General features: G+C 46.6%; 1 protein-coding gene across 2 annotated transcripts in view; it reads left to right on the top strand.

The window, feature by feature from the left end:
• The first annotated feature begins 5,916 nt into the window (after positions 1 to 5,916).
• ATL2 (atlastin GTPase 2) overlaps positions 5,917 to 13,295 on the top strand; it is a 37,374-nt gene continuing 29,995 nt past the window's right edge. For both annotated transcript variants that reach the window (XM_065631552.1, XM_065631553.1), the window contains exon 1: positions 5,917 to 6,012. In XM_065631552.1, the coding sequence (XP_065487624.1) occupies positions 5,952 to 6,012 (61 nt within the window). In that variant the 5' untranslated portion in view covers positions 5,917 to 5,951. The remainder of the gene's footprint in view (positions 6,013 to 13,295) is intronic.

Genomic DNA, 13,295 nt, shown 5'->3' on the forward strand with positions numbered 1-13,295 from the left:
GGGAAGAAGTCATGTGAAACCATGGTCACAAACCACCTGCCTCCTTGTGAGGGCCTGTAAATCCCAGCAGACCCAGCCGACCCAAATAAACTCCACTGTGTAATTAGCACCCTTGGTATGCCAGGGCAATCATACTCAATCCCCATGCTGCCAGGAGTCAGGTCTGCCTGCACAAGGCTCAATGCAAAATATCCTCCCCAGGTGTAAAGCTGCACAGCTTCACTCAAATCAGTATCACACAGTGATGTTTTGCCCTGTAGAGGAGGAGTTAGCTTGCAATATGAAAGATCAGCTAAGCTGCAAGGAGAAATATCCTCTTCTGAAAGCTTCAGCCAGTGCTGATAGGAGTGTTTCCTGGTAGATATCCACAGCACACTAAGCAATCAGTTTTGTTTTGTTACATTAAAGAATAAAATATTTACACAGCATTTTTCCGAGTGAGACTCTGAATTGACGCTAATGCCTCTGTGATGGTGGAGTACTTTCTTTCATCCCAAATTGTCTCTGGTAACCTGATGGTTGCATACTGCACCATGCAGAAGCACTAGTAGTGCAGACTGAAGCCTGGTATCGCTGGTGTTGGCCCCGTCAGGGACTGCTTCTTCCTTAAGCCAAGTGCCTTGCTGTTTGCAGCAGTAAGGCAGACACAGTGCTGTGCCTTGCAGGGAGGCTGTGCAAGTTCAGTGGCTGGTGTGATTATCTCTGAAAGACATTTGATGGACATCACAGTGACAACTGGAACAATTCCTCTTTTTCTAGGACAAGTTCTTTGGGTGCTAGAGTTTGGGTGTGTGGAAAAGTCCTTCCTCTGTGGTGGCCTTAACAGCCTAAGGAGCCATTGGGAAATACCACCAAGGGGACACAGTTCAGGTAAGAAAAAGCAGTTTAAAGCCTGTGTGGAAACTCATTTCACCCTACTGGCATTTAAAACGTGCATGCATACTCCCCAGTAGCAAAGCTGGTCTCATTTTTAGAGAGGCAGGTCAAAAATGACTGCAGAGCAGGCAGCAGGTAGGCAGACACCCTCCAGGTGAGGCTGAAGGCAGCGTGCTGGCTGTAGGCAGAGCCACCTCTGCAGTGGGGCAGCCCTGGGGTCTGCAGGTGTTTTGGCACTCTAAGCAGCACAGCAGTCTCCACAGGAGTCAGTATCTAGCCCAGGCTTTAAAAGCAGCCTCATCTTGTTGTGCTCTTGCATAGGAGTGACATGGAAAACACATTGTCTTTATACAAGCCCAAATGACAGGAGCTTGTTTGAGCCAACACTTGCACGTGAAAGCTTCAGCTGGGTACAGGGCTTCATTTACAGGAGCAGAAGAAAAACATGTAGCCATCTGATCCTTTGAAGACTTCAATCACCCTGATAAGGGAAGACAGGGCAGGATGGGGTAGAATGCTCCCATTTACACCTGTGAGACTGCAACTTCCACAGGCAGGACATGTACCCCAGAGACCCCCACTCAGACATACAGCACAGGCAAGCATGGCTCCAGAATCTGCCCACTGCCACCCAATTTAAATCCTGGGGAGACTGTGCAATAGCTCCTTCAGGCTGAGAACAGATTATGCCGGTTTCAAAGGTATTTGGCACTGGGGCTGCACTGGGAGAGCCCAGTAAACCGGCCCAACCCCTCCTGTGAAAGCACCTGCAGGCAATTCCTGCAGCTGGTGCCTAGCAACATGCTTTGAGCTGCTCTGACAACAGCTAAAACTCAACGTTATTTCATCCTTCCTCCCCAGAGGAGCAGCTCTTGAGTCATCACCAGGGGAGAATAGGACATGTCTCCCACTTGGCTTGCTATAAATGAGTGATATGCAAGGGGACACTCTCTCTCGAGCATGCGTGCTGCCAGCTGAAAAGACATCTCTCAGCATGTGGGACAGCTGCAAGTTCAGGAGATTGGTAAATTGTTTTTTCTCTTCCTTCCCAACTCGCTTTCTGCTCCCAACAACCTCTCTGCTTCCAACTCTCTGCAGGAAAGCCTGCAGGAGAACCAGGTTTGCATACATGCTGAGTCCCACATTGGATTTGCTTGAGTGAGCCCCAGGTCGTGGAAAGACACACAGCTGGCTACAAACTCAGGGCGGTGCTGGGCGCTCTCTAGTGACACATGGTAACTTTTAGATCACCTGTGTGACATGAACGCAACCCTGAATCTGAGGGAGATGCTCTTGGGGAATGGCAAACATCAGAAAATATGCCTAGGAATGCAAACTTGCTTGCTTATGGGGCTGAGATCCTCGCAGAGGTGGTGAGGCAACACGAGCCAGCCCAGGCAGGACCAAGCAGCATGTTTCTGCATGTGGGCAGTGTGTGGGGATTAGCGATGGGAAGGTGGAATAAAGGGAAGGATCCAGCTGCAGAGAATGCAGGGGCTGGGTGGGAAGCACAGCCTCCATCACATCCTGGTACTGTGCAGAGGGGAGAAGGGCTCCAGCTGGAAGAGGTGGGAAGCTGTGAATAGATGAAGCCCATGGTGCCTGGGTGCTTCTCAGAGAAAAACAAAATGAGGTGCCTTGCAGGGCTTTCACAAACTCTGCGAGGGCACAAGTTTGCCTCTGGGAGCAAGCCTGAGATCCAGGCAGATTTCCCTGTGGGAGGCTGTTAGGAAATCTCAGGCTTGTTTGAGTGACGCAGTTCCCATGGTGGTGTGTGGTGGGATGGCAGCTGACAGCCCTCTGCCATGGCTGGTCCCATTGCTTGTGCTGGTTCACCACTGCAGGGCTGATCCCTTGGAAGCAGGGGGCCCTGGGGACTGCAGTCACGGGTCAGAAGCACCTCTGTGCTGTGGACAGTGCGGGCTGCCAGAACCGCCTTTATCTCATGGCTGGCTGTCCTTGGCTTTCAGCTACCTGCAACGCTGCATAGCCTGGAGGCAAGACTTGAGACTCGCCCTGTCACTAGTTTGAACTCTGCAGCCTGAAGCAGATGAGAAAAGACATTGGTAAGTGTGGTACCACCAAGAGAGACCTCTCCAGCTCACCCCAGGACCCTCAGCCCTTCAGGATGGGAGACTGCTCTGTTCCCCAGGCCAGGAGTGGTATTCAGCATATTCAGTGGAGGGTGTTTGGCTCATGGATTTGTCATCATGCAGGTTACCTTAAATAAATACAGCAGCATCACACCGGTTAGATGACAGGGAAGCATTTTACACAGGAAGGCACAAAGAGTCTGAGTCTGACCTGGCCTAGTGTCCAGTGGGAGCCTCTGCCTGCGTGGGTCAGAAGCTGTCCTGTCCCCTGCTGTGCCATACTGCCTGAAGGCCAGGAGACATTGTGGTGGATCTGACTCCCAGCCACGGGAGGGGACAGCTCTCCCAGCAGAGTGGCTGGGCAGCCCCTACTGTGGGTGGAGCTGGCTCAGTGCAATGATGATACTGGTTGTGTTGCCTGGCCCAAAGTGGGTTTGAGACAAGCTTGGGACAGCAGAGTTTTTTAAACCAGCATGGCCAAATGCAGGAGAAGATGCTGTCTGTAGCGCAAAACTGTGCCTTTGCTGGATGAGGGGGCTACTGACCCAAACTGCATTTGCAAGTAAGACATTTCTTGCTTCTCCAGTGGTTTGTTCCCAGCACAGCCTGCCAGTGGTTTGCGCAGTTGCTCCCAAGCTCCTTTCAGAGCCACAGCTGGCTTAAGCAGTCTCAGTGCTAACTCCCTGCTTAGCCTGTCTCAGAGGAAAGTGTGGTGGAGTTGGGGACCTTTGCAGCCAGGAGATGACATGTTGATAGCAATATCCTCAGCTCAGAAAACATCTCCCTCTTTCCTGCAAACATACAAAAGGTAGAATTAAGGTTGAGCAGCATTCTGACCTCTAAGTTCTTGACTTCTGTTCTCACATTACAGCAGCAGCAAATCTGTTGCATGGAGCACAAATCTGTCTGTTTGTATATGCGCTATTTTAAATGCTGTTCCTTGTAAACTGTTCCTGACTTGATCAGAAATAAGGCTGGCTACTAACAAAAGAACTAGGAAACTTCTTTAGTATTCTTTCTTCCAGTTTTTTAGTTTTCATATTGAGCTGCTAAAGCTTAAGTCTGTCAGTTAATAGTGTTTCAATGAATTTTACTTCAAGGTATTTTCCTTTGCCTCATTTTCTGTGTATCTCTGAAATACCTCTGTAGGTAGAGTGTGCTCTGGCTTCTTTCTGATGGCAGGAAAGGTTTTCCTCTTGACTTGTGCTGAGGTTAGAAGGACAGGCAATGACACACTCATTTTCCCCAAATAAGTAGAGGGTATTACATTGCAAAAAGCCAATGGCAGGGTTTTTCCTAGCATTCATACCAACACTTCTGTACAAAGGGGTTGAATCCTGCTTCCATTTATGCTGATGGAAATCAAGAATAATAAAGTTCTTGATAGTTTTACAGCTTTGCATATTTCACTATGACAAGTGGCATAACTAGAATTGAATATATGTTATTAGTTTGATCATTGTATCTTTGTGCAGATCTCACTTGCTGTGATTATGGCATCTTTTAGACATCTTAATGTATTTTTAATGTGTTTTTAACATTACACTCTCTGTGACAAGGACTGCCACCGTAAGCATAACACCAGTGTTAGGAAGACCTTTATGTGGCACCTCAGTACTAAAGGACAGAAAGCGGGGTTTGGAAAAGGTTTGGAAACCACTTCCAGGTACCAAGACAGCCCAATGGTTTTTGCTTTGAAGATCTCTTTTGACCTTTCCACCTCTGTTTAGGCAGAACCAAACTCTCCTTGTTTTTTAGATTGCTGTCACTCGAAAGTTGCATCTCCAGAACCAAGTTAGTTAGCATAGCTCACGACTTTGAGGAAAATGGTTTCTACAGAGAGCATTACCACGCTGAGGTAGATTTTTGCAAAGCTGTTGCCCACATTACATGCTGATTTATCAGATAGATGTGTCGTTATAACAAGGTGACACCAAACGATTTAACTGTGAAGGTTTACATGATCTTTACCAATAGGAAACCTCAGAGACCTAAAACCCTTGTGCAGCAAAGGCAGAGAGCTTTAACAGTTGGCCTTTTAAAAGGATGCAGTAAGGTCTGTTTGGGTTTAGAGAAACAAGACTGTTAAAAAACCCAGAAACAGCCGGAATATTTGATCCCTTGGGAGCTTGTGTGGCTTGTTCTGATTCAGAACCGTCCTTTTGTGTGTTTCCAGCCCAAATGCAGCACCAGTGCCACATTGAGTGAGGAGTCGAGAGTAAAGAGCTGGTGTTACTCCCAGAAATGCAGAGCGCTTGGGCCGCTTTCCTGGCTGTCCCTGTGGCAAAGGGAAGCACGGCCCCAGCGGGGTGACAGTGCAGCGCAGGTGTATCTGGACGCCATCAGGCGGCCTTAAGGGCTGGGCCTGGTGGCACTGGTGCGGGGCTGGCTGCTGTGGCGGGACCAGTGAGCTGAGGGCGTGCAGGCTCCCGAAGAACGCCCACCCTGAGGTATTTCGTGCCGCTGGCCTCACCTGCCGCGCCACCTTCATCCCCTCGCCCCAAACACGCTGCTGCTCTCCCAGCTCCCCGAGGCCGCCCTCGCCCAGCGCGCCGAAGCCCCGCGCGTTCCGTGTCACTTCGACAGCGGCGTGCGGAGCCGAGACAGGGTCAACTGGGGGACGGGTGCAGGCTACGTCTGTCTTCCCGCAGCAGCGACAGCCCCCTCAGGCGCAGGGGCGGCTCCTCCCGCTGCAGGCGGGGACTGTGTTTCTCGCCCTCACGGCCCGGGGTTGGGGGGGACGGCGGCGGCGAAGCGGCCGTTGATGCTCGCGCCAAAGGTGGCGAATGGCCGCGTATGCACCGCCCCGACGGGCAGCGGGGCGCGGACTGCGCCTGCGCAGCCCCGCCCCGCCCCTCCCCGGGCGGGCAGCCGGGGGCGCTAGGACCCGCCCCTGCCCGCGCGCCGCCGCCGCCGGCGGGCGATAAAGGTCTCGCGGCGGAGCTCTGACGTCACAGCGAGTTAATTTTAAACCCGGACAAGATGGCGGAAAGGGACGCGGCGCGGCGCGCGGGTCCGGCCCGCCAACGGCCCGACCCGGCAGGTAACGCTCCCCCCTGGGCGGGCGGCGGCCGCGGGCCCGCGGCGGGGCTGCCCGCGGGAGGCGTGGGGCTGTGCGGTGGGACCTGTCGGCAGGCGGCGCGGGGGGAGGTCCCGGTGTCGCCCCCCTCGCCAAAATGGCGGGGGCGGCCGCCAGCCCCGACGCCTGCCCTCGAGGGGTGGCGGGGGAGCCGGCGCGGCGGCCCTTCCGCTCGGGCCGCTCCTCGCTCCCGAGCGGGGTCACCCCGATCTCCCTGCAGGGCCAGGGCCTCCCGCCGTGTGGACGACGGCCCATACGGGAGCTGGGGGGGGGCGTGAGTGCGGCTCGGGAGCCGGCGGTCGGTGACCTTATTCCCCGCTGCGGCGTGTCCGGGCCGCCCGCCCCTGTGTACATCACGTGAGGAGCGGGGGGTGCGAGCCCCGGAATGCGGCTGGTGCCGCCCGGCGGGGCCCCCGGGCCGTGGGGCGCTGGCCTGGCCCGCTCCCGAGGCCGGAGCGAGGCGGCCCGGAGGGCTTCTGCCTCCTCGGAGCCACGTCCGGCCGCGGGGGGAGCAGCCCCGGGCGGCGCGGGAAGGAGGTGGCTGGACCGTGTTGGCCCGGCCTCCGTATGGACCCAGCGCGCTCCACCGTCAGCGCTGTTCTTGGGTGTGATAGATCCTCTGGTGGTGATGGAACATGTCTCTGGCCTGATGTTTAGCCTCGTATGTGCTGGAGTCTGCGCACTATATTGTGGTGGTGTGTGGTGGTGGTTTTTGTTTTTTTTTTTTTTTTTTTTCAAATACGGTTATTTTTCAATAATAGTTTAAAAGCTGAGAACTCGTAACCCTCTCTCTGCTGTACTCTGTGATGGGGGAACCTGGGACTTGTGAGGACTGTATTGACTTGAACACTCAGTTGAATCGTGTGAGGTTTTAGCATTGCACTAGAACACTGAACTATTTTAACATCTTTGTTGTATAACTCTTGCTTGATTTGGAAGCAGAATGATTGGACTGGGCACGATTAAACAAAATCTAGCAGATGCCATGTGCTGCTGTTGATTTCATTGTTTCATTTGCAAGCTAACTAAAGACTGGGAAATCTAACCACTATAAACTAGTAGGTGCAGAGTGGCTACTCTACTGACTTTTTTTATATGGAGGAAAAGGCAAGCTTCTGAGCATGTGGAAATGTTTGATTGTGTTTGGCAGCATTACAATTTTAATTACTTAAGAGTCCAGAGATTGAAATTGAGGATATGGTACTGCTTTACTGTTTGGGTACTGGCTTCCCCTGCCCTTCCAGTACTGCCGAATTTTCTTTGATGGTTCGTTGTGTTTTCAGCACTACGTGGCTGAATAATCTCAAAGCATTAGGCTATTGCATAACTTTCTCAGGGTCATAAAAGTGCCAGCACTCCTCTTATAAATGGCCTTTAAGGTAGCTGTGTCATCATTAGTAGTGGAAACATGCCCATGTTGCTGTTAAGTTGCTTGCATACTTTAGGATGGAACAACTTAATTGATAGGGTCTGCATGTGCAGCCTTGGATGGTCTGTGCCTGCCTGCAGATGAGCTTTCTGTACAATGAAATACAAAAGAGTCATAAATTAGAATAATTACAAGAAAAGAAATGTAACAGGACAGTCAGATAACTCCTTCTGTACCATTACTAAGTGTTCTTTAACAGCTGTTGTGTTCTAGCTTACCCTGAAGTCACTAATGATGTTCCTCCTCAAATAATAGCAATAGCTCTACAGTTTTTCAACTAGAAATCTTTGAAAGCATGGAGTGGGGTTGGGGAAGGCTGTATTCTTTCCTTTCCATGTTCACCCACCTGCAACTTAAAGACATTGCTGAAATACTTGTAGCACAGAACAGTTTTGCTTGAACTATCATAAAAGCATTTCTTTAAATAATGTAGTCTCTCCTCATTTAGGAGGCCAAGCTGCTGTTGTTCATATTGGGTGGACAGGTGTGCTTGAACCAGGTCTTGCAGGAGTGTTGATACTTCTCAGGTACCTTGTGCCAACTACAGTCCCAGTGTTTTGGTTAAATATCAGTGATTAATGTTTGCTTACTGACTAGACTAATAAAAGTACCACTGACTGGAGCAAGATATTGTGATGGATGAGGAATTGTTTTTTCTTCTTGTTCTAATAAGAATAAGGATGCTACCTCAAGCTGGCTCGACTGGATAAGAGTGAGTCTGTTGGGAGGAGGTCTGGGGATTTTCCTCCAATGTGATAGAAGAGCACTTATCTCCTCATGGCAGTATCACATCCTTTCTGACTTTGAGTTTTGCTCAACTGCAAAAACAGATGTAATAAGCAGATGGAAATGCAGGTAAATTAAATTCTGTGTTCTTCTTGCTTTGGTAGTGAACTGCAGCATTGTTAGTCTCCAGTGCAGGCTGGATTGCAGGTTTCACTTCAGCACTATGATAAAACTAGTTTTAACTTTGTGCCTGTTGTTAGTAGACTGTTGTATGTCTTGGCACAGTCTATGAAAGTCTCTAACTATTCCAAGGACATTCATAAGGAAAACTGCCAAGTCTCACTTAAATCTGACTTTTCTATGTAAGGCGAAGTTTGAAGTTGCTTTTGTTACTGCACTGCAGTCATGAGCAGGCCCTGTCCCAGGGATGATTTTTGATATCCTAGCATGGCAGTCTTCAAATGGGAGGTTTTAAACTTTAAAACCAGACTGAATTGTGTTCTTGTTTTTACTGTTGCTGCATACTGTGCCTACAATGTGATCTGCAGGCTGCCAGTTTGAGTGCAGTTTTCCAACTTTTTTTCTAAATCCTGCATTAAATTCTCAAACTTACTATACTAATAATTAGAATTTTCAAGTTTTGTCTTTAATCTCAACTATCTAAGGTAAACAAGGCACAAAAATATTTTCTAAGCTTTTGCATAGGCAGGCCTGCTGTATTTGTCATTTGTGAACAACTGGAAGTTTTCAGAAGTACTTGTATATATCATAAGTACTCTTACTGGAGTATGACTGGGTCTCTTTATCAAAACATTTTCAGCAACTTGAACTTCTTGAGATGTCCATAAGGAAAGAAAAAAGTAGCTTACTTTGGTTTTGGAAGGTTGTTCTTGACATGAAAGTTGTTATGTCATCCTATAGCTCATTTTGAGGTAATAGTGCTATGTAGGGACTGGATTTACATGACTACATTTGCGAGGCTGGGATTTGTATCTGAAACACGGGAACAAACAGATGAGCAAGTTTGAAATATATGTGAAAACTTTTTCAGACTGAAGTCTGCAATTTCAGTTAACTGCAAAGAAATGACTGATATGAAATGAATGATATCTATTAGGATAAGGGTTGTAATGAAGTCATTTCTAGCAACAAATTACTACGTAGCAGGGACCAATGTTCTGAGATCATTGGTAGCTAACTTGTCTGACCTTTAACTTCTGTTTATTTCTGAAATAAACTAATATATTTTGTGTAGTGCTTATTTCCAGGAAAGCCAGATTTTGTGCTTGCTAAGCACTCTTTTTGAAACACAAGCAATTTAAACATCAGAGGAAGTAAGAAGGTATTTAAATTAGGAAGTTGATCCTCTGCTCTCTTAAGAAACCCGGAATGAAATCTGAGGCATTTGAAGACCCGTCTTTCCTCCCCTACTGTTAATTCTTATTTGACTGAATTTATCTCCTAAGACTTGAAGGTAGCGCTAATTGTATTCTGTAGCTGTACAAATGAGTTACTTGGAGAAGATCTAGGATATAAATTAATGCTAAGCAAGTAACTACCTGCTGGTGTTTAACTGGAGTTCTCATTCTGGAACAAAGAAAGGAGCTTACCCTCCCTCTTCGTGTTTGTGAGGGAGTGTACATATGTCATTATAGTGCCATAGCTGGTAAATTCATTTAATGAATTACCTCTGTAGAAGGTTGTTCATGCACTTAGATATCCTAAAGCTATCTAGTTAGTTTGCCTGGAGTCTGTCACTGACAATTCCAGCTCTTCCATGGGGACGTTACTCCTTGTGGAGTGTGAAAGTAGTAGATCTTTGTGCTCAGTGTGATCTGTGAAGTTAAATAAATATCTTCTGCCTTTCCCATTAATTAAATAGAAAAAAAATACCTATAGTAATTTTATAATGGTTAGTATTTGGCTCCTCTTTAGGCTGGAAAAAATGTAAAGCAGAATGTTTGCCATCAAAGATGTCATTACTGAGCCATATAGCATCCAAGGCAGTCTTACAAAAGTTAACTGAGTGAATGCAGGTAAACTAGGTATTGGAATTCCTGTTTGATGCCAGCTTGATGAACTCATGAGCAAGACTAATAGGAAATTGAATGTAATGTGAAATAGGAGTCCATTTGGGCCTCTGATTTATGAAAGACCAGCCTCTTTTAATGCTCTTCTGTATCCTGGAGGAATAGATAAGAGAGCTGTCAGAGCTATAAGACCGCACAAAGTGCGTTTCGGGAAAGGACTCAGCTTACAGCTCGATCACTCGGCCTCTATTTACGGCTTGTATACGGTATGAGGAATATTTTGATATGCTTTTGCTAGGAGAGGACATGTCTCATCTATTTTTTTTTTCTTGTTCTAGATGTATTTCCAGCTTTATTTTCAGTGCAATGAGCAAATGACTGATTGCATTTTCAGCACTACATACCAGTGATTTCTGTGTGGCAAGGTGGGGTTTGTGAGCTACTGCAATTCTTGGCAGGTTTCTCTTAAAAGGCTGGAATAGAAACCAAAACCTGGAAGGCAGAGAAATTGAAGACTTGAACTAATGAAACGTTGTACAGATTACAAACATGGATTGTAGAATGTAATTTCCAGTACATTGATATTTGAGAGTAGAACTTAATTTGTTCTTATGCAGTTGTTCTTTAAGTGAGATCAGAATCAGATTGCAGTCTGTAGTCAAAGCATGACACATTTTTTCACCATTGTCTCAGAGATAGTCATATTGAATTTGCAAGTTCTTATTGGTCTCAGTAAAGTATTTGAAGTGTCTTTTTCACAACGTGTTGTGTAATGATGCCAGGACATCAAGACTTTTTTTGCTTGGATTGAAAATTACAGAAACCTGTTGGAAAATGTGTCAACTGCTTGTACTGACATGTTAGGACTAATTCTTGTATGTTGTGCATACTTGGAAAAGTTGTTCTCACCTCTTATCTTCTCAAACAGGGTGGTACTGCTGAGTGGAAGAATAAGTGCAGTTATTTTAACTGTCTCTGTAAGCCAAATCCTATGATACTACTGCCTGCAAGCATGCATGGTATGTCTTATTCCTCTCCCCTCCTCAACCCCTTCTGCATTTTCAGCTCCTCAGGTGATTGTAAGAAAGGGTCTTCTGGCTTTTGCTTGTGGGTGTTCATTTATCTTGGTCTGTGTGGTACGATCTACTTGGGAAACCTTAAACAACTGGGAAAAGAAAGGGGCCCTCTGTTAATCCTCTGCCTAATATGGAAATAACCACAGTACTGGTTTCAGGGGAGGAATAGTCACTTAAAGCACATGAACTGCTAGGTATGGAGGCAGAAGCTTGGCTTCCTTTATGTATTGCTTAGACATAAAATAGTAGTGAAAATGACTGCTGTAGAAAATTAAAGTTATTGATATAACCAAATTACTTTTTTAAAACAAGAATTCATCTTGCTTTTAAGAGAAATAATTTCTTAAATACTTTGTATTTCTGAACTAAGGAATATCAAACTGAGCTGTTCTGTAGTCTAAACTGCTGTTGACTTCTTATTTCTATAATGCATTAGAACTGACTAAGATTAAACTGTTGTGAGCTTTAAAGAGCAGCACACTGCAATCTCTGTTTGGGTTCCTGGGCTTCTCTGCTCAGTGTTTGTCCTCTATACGCTTTAAGGAAAGATTTCATGGATCCACAAAATGAAGCAAAAAATATGAGCTACGAAGACTAAACTGTTGGTTGGAGGCGTTAAACATACGGTCTTCAGACAGTTCTATTTCCCTCTTCCTTCTCCACTGAAGTGAAAGATGGATATTAAACCATTTGTAGTCTCAACATATGGTATGGCGTAATGTCCTATAGAAAAGCAGTTAGATTGTCTAGATGTATTCAGACTAGTCCAAGAACTTGATGTAAAGAGATGTAGTAACTGGCTCCCCTTCTGTGTTTATTCCTTTCAGGAGGATGGTGTGGCTTGCTTTGCCTTTGGGATTACTCTCTTCTTTTACCCCTCAATGCTATATACTCACCACTAGGCTTGACTGGCCAGCAGCCATTAGCATACACATAACAATGGCATTTGCCATTCCAGGAAAATGCTGTTTAAAAATGAAGAATGTTCCTGTTGTTAAGACTCTTGTTTTGCTAGTGGTGGCTGAGGTTTCTGTGGTAACAAGTATCATGAATGACATTAAAGAAGTTTAGGTACGTAAGTAAGTCTTGAGCCCTTTGAACTGATAACAAGGTAATTGTTACGTGGAACTTGGCTATTAAACTGTGTTTTACAGCATCCTTGTGACAACTGTGGTGATTTTGAAATAGAAATTCTTCTAATCTACTGTTTAGTAGAGAGAGCTCTTAGCAGTACAGTATATTCAGTAGTGAATGTTCAAGGGAATGCACCTCCAGTGCAGGAAGGCCTATGCCAAGCTCAAAGTCTTCCCATCAGTTACACATCCTAGCCTATGTTGTTGACAAAACTGAAACTAGTGTTAACCTCCATTTGCAAAGGAAGGAAACCTTGTTGTTAAGTGAAGGTTAACAAATGTGTTTGCTAGCCCAGGCTAAATCTGAACTCTTTAGATGTGGACACATCCTTGGCAACACACAGTCTGATCCAGTTACATCCCAGTTGTCTACCCATCTTTGCAGTATTATCACATATCACTAAGTCAGTCTCCACATGAACATGCTTCTTAACTGTACTTGTGAGTCTGGAGAAGTTTTCGAGGTTAACTAGGTTGTAGTCACAAAGCTGAACTTTTCTTTTGGCACCAGGGCCCAGTCAATCAGCTTGCGCCTCCCTCTCAATTGTGCTGGTGCAGCCGTTTTGGAGGCTGTAGAGTGCACAGCACAACACCTTGTTTGTTCAAGATAGGTTGGTGCTTGGACCTGGGACAGTGGTGCCAACGCAGGGGGCAGAAGTCCCTGTACTGTTCACCAGTGCAGCTGAACTGACCCTGTGCCCTGCAGATGAAGCTGTGTGGCTGTGCTTTTTGTCTGTCTTCAGTTCTTGTGCTCATTGGGGTCTTACTGAGGTGATGCAGTTTGCAGAAAACTATTTGTATTGGTTTGCTTTTTCTGCTGGTTTTATTTGTTTAGCTGACTTGACTCTCAGGA

This window comes from Caloenas nicobarica, chromosome 3 (genome assembly GCF_036013445.1).
Source record: "Caloenas nicobarica isolate bCalNic1 chromosome 3, bCalNic1.hap1, whole genome shotgun sequence".
Lineage (NCBI taxonomy): Eukaryota > Metazoa > Chordata > Aves > Columbiformes > Columbidae > Caloenas > Caloenas nicobarica.